Here is a 23,822-nt window from a genome sequence, read left to right on the forward strand (position 1 = left end):
CGTAGTAGTAGTAGTAGTAGTAGTAGTAGTAGTAGTAGTAGTAGTAGTAGTAGTAGTAGTAGTGGTGGTAGTAGTAGTAGTAGTAGTAGTAGTAGTAGTAGTGGTAGTAGTAGTAGTAGTAGTAGTAGTAGTAGTAGTAGTAGTAGTAGTAGTAGTAGTAGTAGTAGTAGTAGTAGTAGTAGTAGTAGTAGTAGTAGTAGTAGTAGTAGTAGTAGTAGTAGTAGTAGTAGTAGTAGTAGTAGTAGTAGTAGTAGTAGTAGTAGTAGTATCAGTAGCAGCAGCAGGACAAAAAAAAAAGAATTTCCATCACTCCATTCGCATAGACGAAAAAATAAAATAAAATAAAAATAAATAAATAAATAAGAAATCAGAAAGAGAAAGAGAGACAAAATAACCCCACTCCACTCCCAACTAAACACAGCAAGACACACCTAGAACATTAGTAAACCACGAGTACTAACCTACACACACACACACTAACAGAAGACAACACCACTCAACACCAAGCAGTAAGGCACTTCGAAAACACTAAACCAGGAGTAAACAACAAATACTAATCCACACATACACTCTGACAAGCACAAATATTCCACTCACTGAGGCAGAGTAGAGGGGCAGGACGGGGACGGATGCAGGGAGAGGCGGGTCATACTTGCAAGGCTCCAGCACCTCCAATAGTAGAGAGGGCACCTTCACACTCTGAGCCAGGGACGCCACGGATTTGCCCAGCCGACACACGCCAGCACCCACCACGCCCGCCACGTCCTTGGACTCTGGAGGGAGGGGGAGTGTGGATGTATGGAGGCTGGTGCTATGTGGGGTTGGGAAAGGAGGGTATATGGTGCTGTGGACTTACTTTACGTTATCCATGTGTTCAGTCTGCCCCTGAATGTTTGTAGGGAGAGGTGTTGTAATGGTCACTGGGGCACGGAGAGGTAGTAATGTTTATGTGGAGAAATAGATAAGCAGTACGTTGGTCACTTTATCATTTCATTTATCCACCTATCCAATCCATTCCAGCAATGTTTGTAGGGAGAGGTGGATGTATGGTGATGCTTATGGGGAGAAATGCAGTAATGTTCATATTGTAGATAGAAATGAATAAGCAGTACAACAATCGATTTATCTTTTCAATATCAACCTATCCAATTTTCTCCAGTGATGTGTATAGGGAGACGTAAAGCGATTGTGATGTTTATTGAGAGATGGATTAACGGTAATGTACGTAAAGAGAAATTAATAAACAATACTATACCTACTTTATCCACCCACTCCCTTACACACCCACCCACAAATCTACCCAGATGTTCATTTATCCAGTCTACTCCAGCAATGTTTATAGGGGGGAGGTGGATAAGCAATAATATTTGTACTGTTCAATTTACTCATCCACCTAGTCACACATCCACGTACAAAACCCAGCCATCTACCCAGCCGTCCACTTATCCATCTATCCAGCCATCACATCCACTCAAGGACACAAAGCACTTCACCACACTCCACCATCGACTTCCATTATCAATTTCTCGACACCTCGTAACCACACTCCTTCCACGTCACATCCACCCCACAGCCACACTCCCGTAAGTGACGCCTCTGTCACTCCACTGATGGTACAACTACTGCTACAACCACTGTTTTCTGTTCATGCTTCTTTTTTGCACTCTAATCACTGCAAGAGGAAGAAGAATCAGAGTGCATATCTTCGCTTCCTTGCTTGAATCAGTGTTTTCTCTTTGTTTTTGTCTCTCCTCTATTTTATTTTTTATCACCATCGTTGCAGTTTGTAATAGTGTTAATGCTGCATCTATTCACTTCAAGGTCTTTATCTTGCAACGGTGAACTGTTATTTATTACTTGTGTTCTGATATATACAAGCACACACACACACACACACACACACACACACACACACACACACGTTGCTAATTCTTCCTTCATTAACAAAGTCAAGTCCTTCCTCCTACTCCCTCTCCTACTGTTGCTTCATTGTTTGGCACCAGTCATCACATCAATACCGCCATCAGAATAAATTAGTTTTGCCCTTCTCAGACATATTTACGAGTTACCGCTGCACTTGCACGTACATAAGCACACTCCGCCTAATAGAAGCACACACGCATCACCTTACCACCCCTCTCTCCTCTACACGCCGCGCCTCCGCCTTCTCTACACGCACAGCTAATTATCTTGTTACCATACCGAAAAACGTTTATCTATTCCCTAGTAAATAATGGTGGTTGTAGATAACGTATTCTTTCTCTCTTACTGAACTTATTGTACATCATATCTTATTTATCTTATAGTGGAGTTGTTGTTGTTGTTTTTTTTCTTTGGTAGTATTAGTGATAGTATAAAAATCAAGCTCTCTTTTTAGTTTTTTTTTTTTTTTCCTATATTGTCATAGTTAGGGTAATGCTACAGTTGGTGTGGCAGTATAAGAACAATCAAACATTCTTATTAGTTTTCAATTTGTATATCGTCATAGAACAATGCAGCACAGCACAGTGAAATCAGACAGTTTATAGCAAGAATTCACAAGTTTGCAGATCTGTTCTTCCTTTTCTATATTGTCATAGTTAAGGTAATAAAGCAACATAGAGTAATCAAACAACTTATCAGGAGGCGATCAAATTTGCAGCTCTCTTCTCCCTTCGTGTTCCTTCCTTCCTGATAAGTTCCTGACCTTCACCAACGAGCGTGACCCGGCCCTCCCAGCTCTCCCCCAGCAGTAGTAATTGTGGGTTAGCATAAAGGACACACCACCTCGTCAGTCCCTCGCACACCTTACCTTCTCCCTCTCCTCTACGCCTCTTCTAAACTGTCCCTCACTATCTCCTCTCCCTCTGCTACTCCCTCTCACTCCCCCCACCTGCTTCCAGATACAGAAGAGGCGGTAATCGAAGGTAATACTCACAGGTGGAGTGTTTTGTACCTTTACATTAATGAGGTACGCTTTAAATGGCCACACTCACACACGCAGACACTCACCGCTACGACTGACATGGGGCGCGGCTGTTCACAAATTCATGGTGTCTTTGAGAAATGGAGTATCGTGCTGTGCTTCGCTTCACTTCGCTCCGCCGCCTGCTGCAGTGTACGGTGGTGCTTTGTGGGTGTATGCTTGGCGGTAATGCAGGAATATCATACATCCTCCTTCGTCGCCTTCTGCAGTAGAAGGTGTTTCTTTGTGGGTATTTGCTTGATGGTAAGGCAATTATATGTTACGTGCTACATCTTCCTTCGCCGCCCTCTGCAGTTTTACTCTATGCTTGAATTACTTGGTCTGCCTGATGGTGGTGTAAGGACATGTTACATTATCCCTTCACCGTCTTCTACAGATATAGGGTGTAACACGAGTTTCTGCGGATGTTGCCAGAGGTGAAAGTACAAGTCGAATATGTTCCATGCACATATGCATTTCGAGGCGCTGTTGAGCCGTGGTGTGAAACTCAAGTGTGGACTGGCGACAGACACGACGGCCGAGGCAGACGTGTAACCATGGCGGAGAAACACCATATCCAGACACTCCACATTACTGTAAATTATGCAATATAATCTAAACATTCATTGTCACTTTCTTGGCGGGAAACTGCGTGTGACTGACTGGCAATTAGCTGATTTACTGCTAGCCTCGCTGCTTCCCCCTCCCTGCCCGGGCAGGCAACCCACTGTGCCACACAGCATATTATCTTATTTGGCGTTTATTAGATATATACTATCAATGAGTAATGTTTATCAGTAAATCATCTGTCCGTTGTCATCACTCGTCTCAGCACGAGATATTGTAAACCTCCAAAACTTGTAGAAATCATGACTGAATAATTCACAATTTCAGCAACGAACATGCAGGTCTACACATCTCGCCGTGGACACCCGCCCGGCCCGGCCGTTGTGTCGCTCACCAGGCCACACTTAAATTTCACACCATGGCTAAACAACGCCTTAAAATGCATAATTATGTGCATAGAACATTTTCGACGTACATTAACCTGTACTTTCACCTCTAGCAATACCCGCAGAAACTCGTGTTACATCTCGTATTTCTTTGACTATTGCCTGGACAATGGAAGAACATAATCCTTCTTCGTCGCCTTCTGCAGTCTTACTATCTGCTTGAGTTTTTTTTTTTTTCTTTTAGTTTGTTTGATATACGGTTGTGTTACATTTCCTTCGTCGCCTTCTACGGACATGTCCTTGACCTCCTTCCTGACGGAAATACTTTAATTATGTTATTCTTCCTTCGTCGCATTCTACAGGTATTTTCTTGACCTATTACCTGAGTAATGGGAGAATATGTTACAATCTTTCTTCGTCGCTTTCTACAGGTATTTGCTTCGTAATAAAGTACACTGCTTTTTTTTTTTTTTTTCGTCACCTTCTGTAGGTACTTATTTGCCTCACTGACTGACAGTCATATGGAAACGTGACCAATTTCCTTTTCATTGCCTTTTACAGGTACTTGCTGGTCCAGCGGTCTGACAGTGATACAGGGGCGTGACATATTCGTATTCCCCTATTCTTCGCCTTCTGCAGTATAATTCTCCATTTAGACACTTACTTAATGAACTCCCTGACGATAACACATGTCACGTTCCCATCCGCCGCCCTCTAACATGTATAACCCCTATATGGTACTTAATAAAGACAATATAAACATTCACAGGGGAATACGGTAATTTATGGTGGTGATAATGATGATATACGCACATACTTACTTTCCCTTCGTCATTATCAACAGGTATGGACATAGCACTCACCTGCAGACGTAGGGTAACACAAAAAACATACAACAGTTATTCACATACACCACTCACTCACACACTCTCTCATCAACGCCAACAAATCACGAGGAAAGAATTCAACGCTGTACTGACACTGTCTCCCCCTTCAGCGTCTTCTGCAGTAGAGGAGATGGAAGCACTTACCCACAACGCTTTTCTTCGGGTAGGTGTTGCGCTCGACGAAGTGGTAGGCCAGCGTCAGGTTGAGGGAGGCGGCGATGGAGGCGAGGGCGGTCTTGGCGTGAAGATCCTGCTGCCGGATTCCCGAGGGTGAGAAGTCAAAGAGGTGATCGTGTACCACTACTGCAGGAGGGGAAGAGAGAAAGACAATGACGTAAATTACAATATCCGCAAGGACAAATAAAATAAATAAAACAAAAGAAGAATAAAAACGAGAAATGAATAAAGTAAATAAAACATAATAAACGAAGAATAGAAACAAAAAGAGAAACGAAATCGACAAAAATAAAAATAATAGGAAAAAATGCACCCAAATATAAGAAAGACAAGCTATGCATTTCAGAGGCCATACAAAGAAAATACACAGGACAACTAGATTACAAAAGAACGTGTATTACTGCTGCACGAGGAAGAGGAGGATGAGAGAGAGAGAGAGAGAGAGAGAGAGAGAGAGAGAGAGAGAGAGAGAGAGAGAGAGAGAGAGAGAGAGAGAGAGAGAGGAAGGATGGCTAGAAAGGTAAAAGAATTCACCTTCCGTCACCTCGCCCTCACATACAAACATGCATTCTCCATAGGAACCTGAAGGGCCATTACCATACAAATCAACACATCAACTTGACGCAGACCACAGCTCGTGATGTTAAACGTAAACTTAGAACCCCGTGTATACAGTTTACTAGTTTATCGCCCTCCCTTCTCTCTTCATTCCCTTCCCATCCCCACTATAGTGCTCCTGTCCCTCCCAGTCAATATTCTCTACAGCAGTACACAATTAGCGCAATCAACACCGGAAGGGGTAGCAGTAACCTGTGATTACTGTATTGTGTAAGTCAGTCTTAGTGGTCTCTAAATGTATTGTATTGACTACTATTTGGCACACCTTGCTTGAATCGCCATCTCTAAACATGATACAGACTAGACACTGGAAACCTCTTTTTTTTTTTCCCCTCTTTTCTTTCCTGTAGGTGCCTTTAAACATCTTCCACAGTGCTTGGTTATCGCAATGAAAGGGTTAACACGCCGATGACTAGAATGGGCTCAGTTATTCACGCTGTTAGTGTTGAGTGAGTAGAGGGACTTAAATATTAGACACAGTAACGGATAAGGAGGACAGGCCGGATACAGGTATACGTGTTTCATAAAGGGAATGCCACGTGTAGGCCTGGTGGATGTTGGCAGCTTTCTTATGCTCTCATGTTCCTTATGTTGCAACGTTTTATTCTTAACGTATTCAGGTGCACGTTTACACCTTCTGTGTTCTTTACTCACAGCCTTCTGCTCCTTGTTACTAAAGTCTCTCTCTCTCTCTCTCTCTCTCTCTCTCTCTCTCTCTCTCTCTCTCTCTCTCTCTCTCTCTCTCTCTCTCTCTCTCTCTCTCTCTCTCTCTCTCTCTCGTTAACCACATAGACTGTCTTCATTAAAAGCTCATCACACACACACACACACACACACACACACAAGTTTACATAACCCTCATAACTAAGCACTTCTCTTTTCAGTGACTAAAATAAGCTCCTTCTCCTTCTCCTCCTCCTCCTCCTCCTTGCCATTAAACCCGAATATCTGGGAGGCAATCATACCCATATTAAAATTATCAGGTAAGGCTCTCTCACTCTCGCTGTCCCTCACCTCTCCCAGCCACGCCCAATGAGGACCTTGCCACCTACGAGTGTTGAGCTGAAAGGAAATTTAGCACGGCAGGTGTGGCACATCACGGAAGTCATTTTTTGATTCCCTTTATGTGACGTAATTATCTTGTAGGTGATGGAGAGGGTTATTAGTGTGCATGATTCGGTGACGTAATTCTCTCTCTCTCTCTCTCTCTCTCTCTCTCTCTCTCTCTCTCTCTCTCTCTCTCTCTCTCTCTCTCTCTCTCTCTCTCTCTCCCAGATACTTCATGTCCAAGGAGGAGAATATAACACCTAAATTTTACATCCTCACCACTACCAGGAGGAGGAGGAGGAGGAGGAGGAGGAGGAGGAGGAGGAGGAGGAGGTAGAAGAAGAAGAAGAAGAAGAAGACCTCGGTGACGCCTCTGCGAACATGAATGATGGACGGTGAAAAACCGCGACCATCTTTTACCGCCCGCCCATCCACTCGCCCACTCGCCCACTCACCCACCTACCCACCCACTCGTCCACCTCCTCCCACCCCCCGCCCATCCACGCCGAGCCTCCGCCTCACTCCCGCCCATGAAATAAAAATAAAAACAAGAGGCTTTCTGTTCGTCGTCAAGATTCACGGAGTAATAATTTAAAGGGCCAGAGAGAAAGAGAGAGAGAGAGAGAGAGAGAGAGAGAGAGAGAGAGAGAGAGAGAGAGAGAGAGAGAGAGAGAGAGAGAGAGAGAGCGCAGGGAGACGTCTCGAGAGTGTGTAGGCACTGATGAGGTGACACATCAAACAGCATTCATGTGTGTGTGTGTGTGTGTGTGTGTGTGTGTGTGTGTGTGTGTGTGTGTGCTATGGCCACGCAGAACTTTCCCGCCACTCATTCGGTGCTGCGGGAAGCGAGTGTTTGTTCTCGCATGCACCACCAGGCGGGAACAGAAGGAGTTGTTGGCAGTAATAACACGCGCCGTAATGAATGCCAGCTTGACGTGATGCGGAAAAAGGTGAACTGACGCGAATTGCCGCTGAGAGCAAAGATAACTTGGATCACACACATACACACACACACACACCCACACACACACACACACACACACACACACACACACACACACACACACAGAGAGAGAGAGAGAGAGAGAGAGAGAGAGAGAGAGGAATTCGTCTAGCATAATCATTCATCTCTTTTCCTGCAGCTTTCCTTCAAATATTCAAGTCGTTTCTCTTACTTTCAGACTTTTATTTAATGTCTGACTAATAAGAGAAACCTTCTAGTGAGTTATCAAAATCTTTCACTCTGTTTCTATTTTTCTTGGTCACATTCTTTTTCCGCGTTTAATTTAATAACTGACTAAAATTATTATACAATTTGTTTACTGTGTTTCTTTTCATTTGATATATGTTCCTTGCTTAATTTAATTAATTTATTTATTCATTTTTTTAGTTTAACAAAATAACAAATATTCTACTTTTTTCTGTTGTAAGGTTCATCGCTTTTTTTTCCCATGTATTCGTATTTTCTGTTTTTTTTTCGAGTTTCACATAATTATGTATCAAAACATTTATTTCTTCCTGTCATCGTGAAATTTTCTGTCGTTACGTAATCTCCTCTGTCTTTGTCCCCATTCTCACCTCAACCCACCGAAGCGCTTACAATGAATCAGACCAGAGCTACAGTGGCCGAGAGAATTCTGCTTCCTTGAGGATAGCGTGAGGGGCGAAAACAACCAAGCACCAGCACAGGAATGTCATAAAAGCACAGAGAGTCACGCTTCATGGGGCAGAGTGATGCCAAATGACAGGCGTAGGAGGGCGCTGAGTGACTGCGGGCGGAGTAAAGGCACCGGGACTGGAGGAGAGGCGGGACTGGAGGAGATGGAAGCACGCGTAACAGTGGTAGATCAGGCCTGCCCTCCGTCACGCCTCTGACGACTGGGAGTTGACAGCGAGCGAGGAGATTAAGTGTGAGTGCATGTGACGTGTGGCGGTGATAGTGAAGTCATGTTAGGGAGTGAAAGATGAGTTAGTGAGGAGCTTATGCGTGTGTGTGTGTGTGTGTGTGTCTGTCTATCTGTGTGTACCCAAACATGCAAAGTCACGGTCCAGGTGTTCGTGAGATGGACAGTGAATATAGATGAATCTTACAGGAAGGCAGTGACGTCAGTAGTGAGAGAAAGAGGAAGAGTGAAGGTGCTTGGGTGAGGTACTCGTATGTACAAGATGAACGTATTTTCTACGCACTTTCATTATCGTGTGAAGGGAAAAAGAATGTATATACAGTACTTACTAACCAGGACAAGATAGTAAGCCTTGCCACACAAAATAGGCACCAATATGATTTACAACCACACCAAAACAACTCTCTCAAAGGAAACATTAGTACACTAGTTCATGGGTACGCCAGGCCGGTCTAGATCAAGTCAGGTTAGGTAGGATTACAAATACAGACACACAAAACCCCCTCGCGGAACTCCCCTGGCAGCAGCGACACAGGCACACACAACGGACCAGGAGAAAGGGAGCAGAAGACAGAGACACTGAGACACATAAACACAGAGACACACAACGGATCAAAAAAAGAGCAGGAGCAGGAGACACAAAGACACAAACACCCACAAGGTCAGGAGGAGAAGCAGCAGAACAGTGAAAAAAAAAAAATAGTGTGAATGTTTGTGAATGATATAGTCTCTCCCCTTCTCCACCACAGCGAGAAGAATGAAAGACACGGCTGATATACATAATGCAGAGTCTGTAGATGCCTGGCGAGAACAGGATGGCGTGAAATGACAGCGGCTTGTAAGTAAATGCCTCTCATTCTTCAGAGCGATGAACTCCACAAACACCAAATGAGGAGGCGTGTGGAATACTGTGTTACTGTTATTACTGTTACTAATGCCTACTCTTGCTGCTATTGATATCTTTTTTTATATACTTTTTTTTTTTATCTTTTATGCTACACACACACACACACACACACACACACACACACCACACGTAAATGGTTCATGGAAAAATCGTGTAGGTTTAAGTATATCAAGTGGGAACGTGCTTGTGTGTGTGTGTGTGTGTGTGTGTGTGTGGTGTGTGTGTGTGTGTGTGTGTGTGTGTGTGTGTATGTGTGTGTGTGTGTAATTCCCCTACGGTCTTGGGAACCATGTACTGGACTCTCTCTCTCTCTCTCTCTCTCTCTCTCTCTCTCTCTCTCTCTCTCTCTCTCTCTCTCTCTCTCTCTCTCTCTACATTCATCTATTCATTGATCCACCTATTTATCTATCTATCTATCTATCTATCTATCTATCTATCCATCTATCTGTCTATCTATCTATCTATCTATCTATCCAGCCATCCATCCATCCATCCATCCATCTATCTATCTATCTATCTACCTGTCTATCTATCCATCCATCCATCTATTCATTCATCTATTTATCTACCTTTCTATCTATCTATCTTTTTATCTATCTATCTATCTATCCATCCATCCATTCATTCATCTATAAATTTATCTACATACCTTTCTATCAATCAATCTATCTATCTCCCTCTCTCTCTCTCTCCTATACGAAAGAAAAAGAAGCATAGGAGAAGATAAGAGTCGCGTTTCTAGTGACTCGCGCATTGCATGATAGTGAATCAGAGGGCAACAAAGGCGCAGCATGCAGGTGTCCTCCTCCTCACTGTGTTGCGAGGGAATCACGCCCGTCATAACACACACTAACGGATCGATAAAAAAAAACTTCATTGCGTGTAGCCCTCTGCATGCCGCCCTCCCACCACCACTAACTGAAATTAAGTGGTGTTATTGTTTTGCTTTTTTTTTTTTTCTGTGTGTGTATGTGTGTGTGTGTGTGTGTTTCTGCGTGTTTTTCTTTTTTATCTCTCTCTCTCTCTCTCTCTCTCTCTCTCTCTCTCTCTCTCTCTCTCTCTCTCGTACTGGTAATCACAGGTAAGGTAATACCTGTTTACTACTAATAACTACTGATAACAACAACAACAACAACAACAACAACAACACAAACTAGTGTGAAGGTTTTGTTCGTTACGCCGTCTGTTAGGTGACGCCGTGACTGTTGTATGATTTTAGTCCACGCTGTTTTACTTTTGTCTGCATTCATTCATCTATTGTTTTGTTTTATCAGCTTTAGTATTTTTGAGATGTTACAGAACCACACACACACACACACACACACACACACACACACACACACACACACACAAGCACACACTCTTTATGTTACTAATATGTCACACAGTTGTACAGACACGCCACCCCACACACACACACACACACACACACACACACACACACACACTCACACACACACACACGAGCACACACACACACACACACACACACACACACACACACACACACAATCACCTGTCACCACTTAAACACACGCAAGAAGCCATCACGTTAAGTCGCTCCCCCCACTCCACTCCTCACTCCCCCCAACCCTCACTCCACACACCACTACGTCACCACCAAGAATCATAACACATTCTCCCCTCTCCACCTCACCCAGCTCGTCACCCCCCACCTCTCCTCGCCGTCACTCATTCCCTTGGGACCAATTGAGTCAAGAAATGAGATGAAGCCTGATAAAGTTAGATTTGAAAAAGAGGAAGGAAGGAATGGTTTCTTAAATAGAGTAGTAGATGAATGGAGTAGAGTTTGTAGGTCAGGTTGTTTGTGTCGAGTCATTAAGGAGATTAGGTAGATTAATGGATGAGGATGGTACATGGAAATAAGCAAATGCGTTCTATACAAGGACCGAGTGCTAGAAGAAGCTTATAAATTTCTCTAGTACATAAAGCGCGGGAAGAGACGCCTCACAAACAAAAACAATGGACATGTGACAAGCGTAATAAATTAATAAAATAAATAAATGATAGTAAGAGCAAAAAGAAAATGGACCTATAATATATAAATACATGGACATCCTTTCCTAACTGCCACGCATGGGACTGATGGCTTCTTGCAGCTCCTCTCATTTTCTTAGGTTCTTATGTTCTTCGTCTTCTCTTAAGTGTAGTCTCTCTTCCCACGTATATCGGAAATCTTGAAGCATCCTGGGCGTCTCATCTATTGGAAGTTACTGGGTGTGTTCAAGGGTGCTTTTATGGTTTTATTGATCGTTTAGTGAGGATTATGTACTATCAGTGGGAATCAAATGACCATGAGATCCCGACTGGTCTATTTTTATGGTCTTTGAATTGAGTTCTCGTGAGAGAGTGAAGTGTGTCGAAATACGGACTGTAATGTTCTCTTTCTTGTCTCTTTGCTGGGAGGAGGGCTGCCTGAAGAACAAGATGACCGAAATGAACGAGTGAGGGAGTAAAACAACGAGTGAGGACAACAACAACAACAACAAAAACAAAAAACAACAAAAACAAACAATAACAACAACTGCTACTACTACTACTACTACTACCACAATAAACAAACAACCTAACAAGTAAACAAAACAAACAAACAACAAACAAACAAACAAACAACGAAACAAACAACAACCCTCACAATCTCAACCCAGAAGCAGAATACTCACCTAACCTCAAAACAAAAACAAAAAAAAGAATAGAGAAAAGAATAAGAAAAAGAAAACTCAAGCACATTTAGTCTCCACCGCCCCCTTCCACCCTCCCCACACACACACAACACCAAATCACCAAAGACAGAACACCTAGCAACACAAAGCACTCCCAAAACACAGCCACATAAGTAAGACCCCCCCCCTAACCCTCTTAACTACCGCCACACACGCAGGGGTGGACACTGAAGACAGCCAGGCAAGCTACACCATCAGCAAGTCCTCCTCGTGTTGTTCCTCTTAATCTATCTTCTGGCAGTAACTCTGTGTCTCGGCTCACAGCACGCGGAGTGGCTGGCGGCTGGCTGAGGGAAGCAAGGCAAGAGAGGGCCAGGGAGGTCAAGAGTCTCAGTGTATAAAGGGTTGTATTAGACGGTAAGGTAGGATGGTGTGTGTATGTATGTGTGTATCGGTGGGTTTGGCCTTATGATGAGTGGTGGTATTAATTTAGAGAAAGAGAGAGAGAGAGAGAGAAAGAGAGAGAGAGAGAGAGAGAGAGAGAGAGCGAGAGAGAGAGAGAGAGAGAGAGAGAGAGAGAGAGAGAGAGAGAGAGAGAGAGAGAGAGAGAGAGAGAGAGAGAGAGAGAGAGAGAGAGAGAGAGAGAGAGAGAGAGAGAAATGAGTGTTAATTTGTCTATCTGTCTGTTTGTTCTCTCTCTCTCTCTCTCTCTCTCTCTCTCTCTCTCTCTCTCTCTCTCTCTCTCTGTCTCTCTCTCTCTCTCTCTCTCTCTCTCTCCCCGCGCGCGCGCGCGCGCGAGTGCACGGTCCTATATACGAGATTGTGCCTCTTACAACATTCAGAGCGGTTTCATTTCGTTGCATGAAGACATAATCACTTTGATAAAACACTCCCTGAGGCGAGGTTACGTGGAGAGAGAGAGAGAGAGAGAGAGAGAGAGAGAGAGAGAGAGAGAGAGAGAGAGAGAGAGAGAGAGAGAGAGAGAGAGAGAGAGAGTTAACACCCCAGCTGTCTCCTGCTTGGCTGTGTGGGGTGTCTGCTTGTGGAAGTGTGTCACGCTGAGGGGGGACAGGTGTGTGTGTGTGTGTGTGTGTGTGTGTGTGTGTGTGTGTGTGTGTGTGTGTGTGTGTGTGTGTGTGTGTGTGTGTGTGTGTGTGTGTGTGTGTGTGTGTCTAGAGGCCAGTGGGGCGTTGTGCAAGGTGCTGACGACGAAAAGAGCAACAACAACAACAACAACAACAACAACAACAACAACAACATAAACAACAGCAACAACGACGACGACGACGACGACATCAACAACAACGACGAGGACAACAACAATAACAACAAAAACAACAACAACAACAGCAACAACAACAACAACAATAACGACGACGACGACGAGAACAACAACGACAACAACAACAACAACAGCAGTAACAACAACAACAACAACAACAACAACAACAAAAACAAAAACAACAACACCAACAACAAAAACAACAACAAAAACAACAACAACAACAACAACAACAACAACAACAACAACAACAACAACAACTAACCAATCAACCAGACAAGCAACCAACTAACCAACCAAACAGACAACAAACAACAAACACACAAACAACAAACAAGAACAAAACTGCACGCAAGAAAAAAATAAATAAATAGGAAAGACAGACAGACAGACAGATAAAACAGACACATACAGACAGTCACGCAAACAAACACAAACCCAGAAAATAAAACAGTGAGACACACGGACCAAATGAGAGAGGGACTGAAGGACGGAGGGAGAAGGGACAGTGCCGAGAAACATAAAACACTACAGCACCATTTACCTCACATTATTTCCTACCCCAAATTCCCTCGCGATCCTTCCCTTCCCTTCCCTTCCCCTCGGCGCCCCGTCCCCTGAGTTACAGCTGGTGATGCGTCCCTGCTGGCCTGTCATTACGCTATAAACCTGACTTATGAGAGAGCTGCCTAGGAACCTCGCATCACACCTTATCGCTTCAAATACCTCAACCCTTTCCACGTTCCTTTCTTCTAATCGCTTTCCTATACATTCTTCTTGTTCTTCGTTCTCATTCTTTCTCTCATACATTCTCAACTTCTCATTTTCTAAGCATCTTCCTTTTTTTTATCCCTCTTCTACGTTTTTCTTACCTTCCTTTCCTCTAATCTCTAATCTCCTAATCCGTCTTTCTCTTTTATATATTCTACTCTTCTCATTTTCCACCCATCGTCCTTTTATTTTGTCCCCTTTTCCATTTTTCTCTCACCACCTCTAGATATTCCATACATCGTCCTTTTTTCCCTCTCCCTACATCACCTTCTCCTCCTCGTCTTCTTCCTTCATATTTGCTATTCTTTTTCTCCCATTTTTTTCTCCCACACAACTAAGGACCAACAAGTCTGCTGATGTGTGTGTGCTTCCTTTGTGTTCCTCGTCGTCCTCCTTGTCCTCCTCTACACGTCTTTCTTTACTCATTCTCCATACATCGATTTTCTTTTTTTTTTTCCTCCTCGTACTCATCTGTCTACCTAATTTTCTTTCTTTATTTCTTTTTTTTCCTTCCTTCTCTCGAAACAACAAGTCTCATATTTTTTTCTTTTCTTTTCTTAGTTTTACTCGCACAGGTCACCTCTTGTCATCTCCCTAGCTCAATTTCAGCCTCGTTCTCCAGTCAGCAGTTCTTTACCCAAGGGTTCTCAGTCTTCCAGTCATATCTGCTTCCTTTACCTCCACCTACCGTCACCCTTCCCATCCTCTGTCACTGCCGCATCGTACACCAATCAGGAAATGTGTCAGTCAATACCTTTCACATCTTTCTGCCACTAACTTCCGCATTCCCGTTTAAATTGTCTTCCTTTTTCATTTGTATATGCATTTCTCACGCGCCTGTCCCATGCCTCCCTTCCCTCCACCGCCTCCCCTCCCCCGGTACTTTATCTTTCACCTGTTACCTTAATGAATGGCGCACCTGTCATGAGTACCTGTCAGCCGTGCCTTGCGTACATAAAGGGGAATGAATGCAGACCTACTATAGATTTATTTACGCGCATGTATGTGGACGTGTTTGGTGGTGGTGTGGGGGCTATACATACGAGCGCGCGCGCGCGCGCACACACACACACACACACACACACACACACACACACACACACACACACACACACACACACACACACACACACACGCGTACGTTTTATTGGGGAAATCTCTTACATGGTATAAAACTGAGTGGTGAAAACGCAAAACTGTGTGTGTGTGTGTGTGTGTGTGTGTGTGTGTGTGTGTGTGTGTGTGTGTGTGTGTGTGTGTGTTTTTAGTTTTTTTTTTTTTTTTACCTCAACATTAACACTTTTTCTGTGCTGTCAAAATAGTTCATCAGTTTTTTATTTTATTTTCTAACCAGAATATTAATACTTTTCTATGTTGTAAAAAAAAAAAATCACATCTTTTTTTTATTTTCTTCTCATGTTTTCCTTATACCCCAGATTAGAGTTTTTCCCAATAGTACGTAATTTACATACACACACTGCCTTCTGGCTACACACACCTGGGCAAACAAAGGCGGCACAGGTGCTTAAGCCAAGGTGAATGCGCGTCACTCTCCCCGGCAGCTTGACTGTTTGCCACATTTATCACGCTGCTAAACCCGAGTCACCATTTTTGTTATCACTTTTGCCTTTATTCACACGCCCTGCACCCATTCATCTGCCTCGGCGTCGCCCAACACAGAACACACACACAAACACACAGCCAGCCACGCCCCTCAGCACACAGGATGAGACTTTCCCTCTACGTCATTCCCCGGCAGCACTCATTACTCAGGGGCAAGGTGCTGGATTCCCCTCGCCGTCTTGTCTTGTCCTTCCGGCCCACCTCTTAAAATGAGGTCCCCTTGTTGCCTTGTCTCTGATCACTATTCTTAACCCTTTTGCTGGTATTGCCGTCCTTCCCTTAAACCTTCCTGGCACTGTAAAAACTGTTTGCATGGAGACACAGGAGAGAAAAGAGGGAAAACAGAAAGTAATATTGTCTTTTTTAAGCTAATAAAAAAAATATTCATGAGAGACTAGCACGAAAATACTGACTAAAAATGTACAGGTATTAAAGTAGAACATTTGTCCAGCAGTAACAGGATTGAACGTCTCTGTCTCCTTTATGGACTGATTTTCAAAGGTCATAGATCATTATATTGGTTCGTATGGACGTGGTGGATTCCCCCTCGTCATCCTGTCCTTCCTTTCTTCTTTCCTTCCGGCACGGCTTTCAGAATGAGGTCCTCTGGCAGCCTCGTACCTGACCTGTATTCATTAATGTTTTGGTCTCTCTGAAGGACACAATTCAAAGGGTATACATCGTCATACAAGTTCTTACTTTGTGTCTTTTCCTACTGAGTGTGAAGAATCCTTGTTAAACTATCATCGCAAACATGAAAAATACCCTGGGAAAACCCATGACTTCCACTACAACCTGTTAACAGTAGTGGAGATAAAATGTATAAACAATTTTTCCTATAACTGATTTCCTATTACATCGCTACAAATTGTGAAAAAAAAACTTTGATAAATTTAGAACACAGCAGATTTCGTGAATCTAATCTGTTCTTTGCATTCATTGACTTATAAACCTCAGATGAAAAAATAAACAAACCTAACCTAACCTAACCAAACCTAATGTAACCTAACCTAATCAAATCTAATCTAACCTAACCTAACCTAACCTAACCTAACCTAATCTAACCTAACTAAACCTAACCTAATCTAACCAAACCTAAACCTAACCAAACCTAACCTAATTTAACATAACCTAACCTAACCTAATCTAACCTAACCTAATCTAACCTAACTTAACCTAATCTAACCTAACCTAACCTAATCTAACCTAACCTAATGTAACCTAACCTAACCAAACCTAACTTAACCTAATCTAACCTAACCTAACTTAATCTAACCAAACTAAATCTAACCTAACCTAACCTAACCTAACCAAACCTAACCAAGCCAAACCTAATATACCTTCAGTCCTTTCCACACCCAATCCTGCCCGTCCCTTCCACTTCCCCTTAACGTCCCTTACACACACACACACACAGGCGTTTGAGTGCACCCGTCCTTCCTTTCCTGCAGTGCGCCACGACCTTGGGAGCCCCACGGTCTGCTTCATGCGTGCTCCCTGTTCCTCTGAGGCAATTACTCACGCTCGGCCGCCGGCGGATATGAAGCCAGCTAGCTACACGTCCCCTCGGCAGTGGCAACAGTGACACTTGTGACAGGCTAAAATGCTTGCTGTCTGACGAGTAGGTGAGGGTTTGTTGTATCATGTTGTGTGAGGTTAGGTTTGGTTAGGTTAAAGTTTGGTAAGTTAGGTTAGGTCTAGTTTTGTTAGGTTAGGTTAGGTTAGATAAGGTTTTGTTGGATTAAGTTAAATTAAAGTTTTGGTGGGTTAGGTTAGGGTAGGTCTGGTTTCCTTAGTCAAGTTACGTTAAGTAAGGTTAAATTTTCATTTACGTTAGGTCAAGTTTTGCTAGATTAGATTAGGTTTGCTTAGGTGAAGTTACATTACGTTAGGCCAGGTTAGGTTAAGTTACGTTAGGTGAGGTATAGGTGGACTAAGTTTGGATAGATTAGATTTGGTAAAGTTTGGTTGGATTAAGCTTGGTTAAGTTAAGTAGGTTAAGCACAGACATAAGAAGGAAAAAAAAAAAAAGCAGCAATTGGACATTAGTAAAATAACCAAATACCAAATAACCAACACTTAACTTTAACCCGGAAAGACGAAACCTCATAAAGCAAACACTGACGCAATAAATCGAACCAACAACGCGGCGCTTCTCTGTGCTCACTTGTTTCCTAGAGTGCGGGAATGCTTGACGGAAGGCCAGGAGAGCCAAGACGCGTGTCCGGTGTGGAGAAACATAAAAGGATATGGAGCGGCGTGACTGATACTTCCACTGAGATTGATAAAGAGATAGATAGGTAGGTTGGTAGGTACGTATGTAGTTAGGTAAGTTAGGTTAGGCTAGTTTATGTTAGGTTAGTTTAGGTTAGGTTAGGTTAAGTTAGGTTAAATTAGGTTAGGTTAGGTTAAGTTAGGTTAAATTAGGTTAGGTTAGGTTAGGTTAAGTTAGGTTAAATTAGGTTAGGTTAGGTTAGGTTAAGTTAGGTTAGGTTGTGTTAAATTAGGTTAGGTTAGGTTAGGTAGGTAGACAGAGAGACAGATAGGCAGTTTATTGACCATAAGCACAGTACAGTCACGCCAACTAATTTCTTGCCCCTCCCTCCCCCCCCACACCTTGCAAGCCGAAGTCAAAGCTGCTCAAATCTGGGCATTCGTTCGAATCCATAGTCATGTAGAAATAAAAAAAAAAAAGGAAAAAAGATATCATTGTACATTAAAGGCATCTATACACATACATCTACTTGTTCTAATTGTCTGTAACGAAAACTATTGGCGCAACGTAACACCAGGCGTGGCTGTTCGAATTGCTTTAAACATTTACACTGGGATACGTAGGGGTGGCGTGTTCCAGCGAGCGCCCACAACTGACAAGCCGTGACTCCACTGGGAAGCTGGGAAATTAGTAAGCGCGAGTCTGTATATAAAAAAAAAAAATGCTAGTTATGAAAAAAATCGGTAATAATTCTATAATGCGGCTAGTCATAGGATGGAGAAAGAGAGAGAGAGAGAGAGAGAGAGAGAGAGAGAGAGAGAGAGAGAGAGAGAGAGAGAGAGTCCACCCACCCATTACAGCAGCCTGACAAAAGGTGGATAAATCATTGCTCCATCACCACCACCACCACCACCACCACCATCACCACCACTACTACAACTACTACTACTACTATTACTCCACGCCCCTGTCATAGCACACCCATAACACCCACGCCCACAAACTCAACGAAGCAAGATTATGAGTTAAAGAGTGACTTAGAACGCACATACATGCATACACACACACACACACACACACACACACACACACACACACACACACACACACACACACAAGCACACGCGGTTAGATTACTGTGTGTCTCTTCATCCAATTCCCTCTGTTTAAGAACCCTTGTGTGTGTGTGTGTGTGTGTGTGTGTGTGTGTGTGTGTGTGTGTGTGTGTGTGAAGACCTTGGAGGAGAGGAGAGCATACAATAGCGTGACCTACTGACCTCAAGAGCATTTCCACCACACGTCTGCACCATTTATTTACTCATAGGTGGGAATGAATGGGTACAGGAATAAGACGGACCTATATGCGTTTCTTCCTTCCCAGTGTTACGGTAAGGGTGTGTTTCTTATTTTCTTATTTCCTCTTAAACCTAAAGTCAACTGGCAGATGACTCAAGCTGCGTCCACACACATATTCGCTGAGAACTTTCAGACAATTCTTAAAACAATTTTCTAATTTTGGATCATCCTTTTGGTTCTACTCTTTAGGGAACGGTACCTTCAGTAGGCCTTTCTTTCTGCCTTTTTTTAATCCTTAGCCAGAGACCTTACATGAAAAAGAGGAAATGTTTAGAGAGATAAACACTGATGATCAACCGGCAGTAGTAAGAGAAGAAGACCTAAGAGAAGGTTTATGGATGCAGTGAAAAAAGACACGCTTGCAGTGGGCTTTACTGAGGGAAAAGCGGAGACTAAGCATGTTAGAGAAGGCTGATCCGCTGTGGCAGGACGGGATGACTCATGACTGAAGGGAAAACACAAAACACTGAAGTGAATACGAAAAATCCAACTTTTGCCCACGACTTGAGTATCAGCAGAACAAGACAAAGTGAACTAGAGCAAGATCGAAAACTGGCAAGAGCAACACACCTCCTCCTCAACGTCAGCAACCTGGCCCCACTCCCTGACGCATCAGAACAAGAGAGTGAGCGAGGTCGGCATCGAGAACTAGAAACAGCAATACTTCTCTTTCTCAATACCCCACAATTTTACAACCTACTGGAGCACGTGCCCTGAGCGAGTCACCGTGCAGGAAGTGCCTGTACAGCCTCTCAGTGCGCGGCAATACTCGCCTAGACGCTGGGCAGTGACGGCGGAGAGGCAGAGGAGGGTGACGGTAGCGAGGGTGGCGGCGGGCATGGCGGTGCTGAGAGAGACCTGCTTGCCGGTCCTATAGTGACTGGCCCCGCTGGGAGACTGCTATTAAGAATGAATTGGACCTCCCTGGACCCCACTGGACGCGCCTGGACCCTCGCACACCCACTCCTGTTGCGATAATGGCAAGGTGTCTCCCGCGCACCCTTGGCACTCAGTTCAGGCACCCGGCACTCGGCACACGCCACCCCGCCTCGTCCCGCACACTCGCCGTCTCCCTGCCTGAACGCTTGCTGTAGCATGGCAGGTCTCTTGCCTTCAGTTTGCTGGTGTCTTTTTCGCTCTGTCTATTGGTTTGTGTGTTTGTTTGCTTTAACTGTTAGTGTTGTGTATTCTTTTTGTTTATTTATATGTCTATTGATCGATATGTCTTTTTTCTGTTTGTCTACCTGTGTATCTATTTATCTACGTATCTATCTATCTGAGTTACCTATCCATCCATACCTATCCTATCCACCCTTTCATCTATCTATCTTCTTGCCTATCTAGCAATCTATCCATCTACCTATACTTCTATTTCTTCACTAATACATTAACACAATAAAAGACAGGAGAAAAAAAGTCACAATATTAACAAGACACGCCTGTCACATTACGAGACCACAAACACGGTGAGGGAGGGAGGGAGGGAGGGAGGGAGTCTTCAGTAACCCGTCTCGCCCCCTGCAGGAGGACACGCCTTGTGCTTCTCAGGAACAAGAGAATAATGTGTATGTTGTAAAATAATAGCAATATTTTTCGCTGACTGGTAATTTCGATATGAGAGAGAGAGAGAGAGAGAGAGAGAGAGAGAGAGAGAGAGAGAGAGAGAGAGAGAGAGAGAGAGAGAGAGGCAGCTGACAAGATAATGATAGGGTGATTACAGCCATAACAGGCACAGCTGATGAGTACGTTAAGGTTACAGATGCAATAGATTCATGTACTGTGTGTGTGTGTGTGTGTGTGTGTGTGTGTGTGTGTGTGTGTGTGTGTGTGTGTGTGTGTGTGTCTTGCTGGCTTGCTCCTGTTACTGCTGCAGGAGTCCGGTGTGTGTGTGTGTGTGTGTGTGTGTGTGTGTGTGTGTGTGTGTGTGTGTGTGTGTGTGTGTGTGTGTGTGTGTGAGAGAGAGAGAGAGAGAGAGAGAGAGAGAGAGAGAGAGAGAGAACCTGTAGTAATGCAAGGTAGCTTTTGATAGGTCACGTTAGTAGTCTGAATGGTGGTGGTGGTGGTGGTGGTAGTGGTGGTGGTGTTGGTGGTAGTGGTGGTGATAGTGGTGGTGGTGGTGGTAGTGGTGGAGGTAGTGGTGGTAGTGGTGGTGGTGGTGGTGGTGGTGGTGGTAGTGGTGGAGGTAGTGGTGGTAGTGGTGGTGGTGGTGGTGGTGGTAGTGATAGTGGTGATGGTGGTGGTGGTGGACTGGGGATGGTGGTGGTGTTAGTGGTAGTGGTGGTGGTGATGGTGGTAGTGGTGGTGGACTGGGGATGGTGGTGGTGGTGGTAGTGGTGATGGTGGTGGAGTGGTGATGGTGGTGGAGTGGTGTGGAGTGGTGGTGGTGGTAGTGAGTGGTGGTGGTGGTGGTGGTGGTGGTGGTGGTGAAGTAGTAGTAGTAGTAGTAGTAGTAGTAGTAGTAGTAGTAGTAGTAGTAGTAGTAGTAGTAGTAGTAGTAGTAGTAGTAACAGCAGTAGTAGTAGTAGTAGTAGTAGTAGTAGTAGTAGTAGTAGTAGTAGTAGTAGTAACAGTAGTAGTAGTAGTAGTAGTAGTAGTAGTAGTAGTAGTAGTAGTAGTAGTAGTAGTAGTAGTAGTAGTAGAGGGTGATGATGATGATGATGATATTAACAACAAAAAAAAAAGAAGGAAAAAGAGCAGGAGGAGGAGGAGGAGGAGGAGGAGGAGGAAAAGGAGGAGGAGGAAGAGGAGGAGGAGGGGGAGGAGGAGGAAAAGGAGGAGAAGGAGGAGGAGGAGGAGGAGGAGGAGGAGGAGAGCAACAAAAAACAGCACCACTACCCCAACACACACACACACACACACACACACACACACACACACACACACACACACACACACACAGTACTAAACACGTCTCGTCATATCTCTATCGATTAACATAAAGACGAGGAGGCAGTCAACCCTTTCATCTCACAAGAGAGGGTCGAAAGAGCTGGCATGCCTTTGAGGAGGAGGAGGAGGGAACTGAAGAGGAATGAAAGCAAATACAGGAGAGAAACGAGATGGGGAATGATGTCAGGGAGAGGAAAGGGGAGAAGAGACAGAAAGGAAAAGATGGAGAACAAGAGGAGGGAGAAGAGATAGGAAGTAGGGAGAGAAGAGGAAGAGTAGGGAAGAGAAGAGATAGGAAGTAGACACAGGAAATGAATAGCAGGAGAGAGGAAGGAGAGGAGAGAAGAGAAATAGAGAGAGGCAAATTTATATAGAGTTAAGAAGTTAGAATGAGAAATGATAAAATAAAAAGAGCATAACGTGAAATACAGAGAAGATGGAGGAGGTGAAACAAGAGGCGAGGAAAGGCTGGGGAAGAGGAGAGAGAGTAAAAAGTACAGAGAATGGAGAAGACGAGGAGAAGAAAGAGCTTTGTGTGTGTGTGTGTGTGTGTGTGTGTGTGTGGCTCTAGGCGTGTGGTGTGGCTGGTCGTCCATTATATCAACACTATAGCCGCCCCGCCCCGTCCCTGCCTCGTTGATGTTTAAACTCCTCGTCTGTATGAACGTGGCGAGTCCCTGTGAATGTGTGTGTGTGTGTGTGTGTGTGTGTGTGTCGCCCCCTTCCTTGCATCCCCGTGCTGTGGTGTTCCCGTGAGGCCGATACTGACTTCCTTAGCTAAATGTTTCTTTCATTCTTGATTCTCGTGTGATGTTGAACCGTAATGCAAAACACGTCTGCCTGCACTTCCACTACTTGCTAAAGGTTCTAGTTGAAGCTACACTGGCTTTTAATGATTTTTTTTTTTTTTTTACGGTTCTAGTGTCAGATTAGCAAGATTTCTACACTGTTTAAAGGAGAAACCGTCTTGAGAACTCGGCTGATCGTTTCCGTGGCCTTTGAAAATAGTCGTGGTGAGAGAACAAAGGCTTTCTGAATACGGGCCATTTTACGATTTTTTATTTACTTGTTTTTTTTTTTTATCCTTCTATCCATTCCTTTGTTTCTCTTTCCTCCTTCCAAACCCTCATTTATTTTTTTTTCCTTATTCCCTCTGTTTCTCGCTTTTCTCTTCCAGTTCCTCCCTTTCCTCCCTCCATTCGTCTCTTTATCCTTCCCTTCTATCCCTTATTTTTCCTCTCTACTTCTCTCTCCTTTCCTTTCCTGCATTCCTATTATCCATTTTCATTCCTCCGCTTAATCCCTCTGCATTTTCATTAGGCCTTCTCTTCCTTGCTTTCTTCCTTCCATTTCTCAGTCTATTTCATCCTCTCTCTCTCTCTCTCTCTCTCTCTCTCTCTCTCTCTCCTCTCTCTCTCTCTCTCTCTCTCTCTCTCTCTCTGCAGCACCAGCGTCTCAAGTGCACAAGACGGCGCCACTTGAGGGTTTGTTTATAAATACTAAGGTACACGTTCTCAAACTCCGCATTCACTTCTCTTGGCAGGTGAGCGGGAGGGAGGGAGGGA

The 23,822-nt window shown here is 44.0% G+C and overlaps 1 protein-coding gene across 2 annotated transcripts in view; it reads right to left on the minus strand.

The window, feature by feature from the left end:
* LOC135103750 (glutamate receptor ionotropic, delta-1-like) overlaps positions 1-20,717 on the minus strand; it is a 33,549-nt gene extending 12,832 nt beyond the window's left edge. The window contains exons 1-3 of one of the 2 annotated variants that reach the window (XM_064010444.1): positions 20,142-20,697; positions 4,929-5,087; positions 598-773 (exon numbers count right to left, since the gene is read on the minus strand). In XM_064010444.1, the coding sequence (XP_063866514.1) occupies positions 598-773; positions 4,929-5,087; positions 20,142-20,208 (402 nt within the window). In that variant the 5' untranslated portion in view covers positions 20,209-20,697. Of the gene's footprint in view, positions 1-597; positions 774-4,928; positions 5,088-20,141 lie in introns of both variants that reach the window. The other variant, XM_064010445.1, reaches the window with a different exon arrangement.
* Between the last annotated feature and the right edge of the window lie 3,105 nt (positions 20,718-23,822).

This window comes from Scylla paramamosain, chromosome 9, assembly GCF_035594125.1.
Source record: "Scylla paramamosain isolate STU-SP2022 chromosome 9, ASM3559412v1, whole genome shotgun sequence".
Lineage (NCBI taxonomy): Eukaryota > Metazoa > Arthropoda > Malacostraca > Decapoda > Portunidae > Scylla > Scylla paramamosain.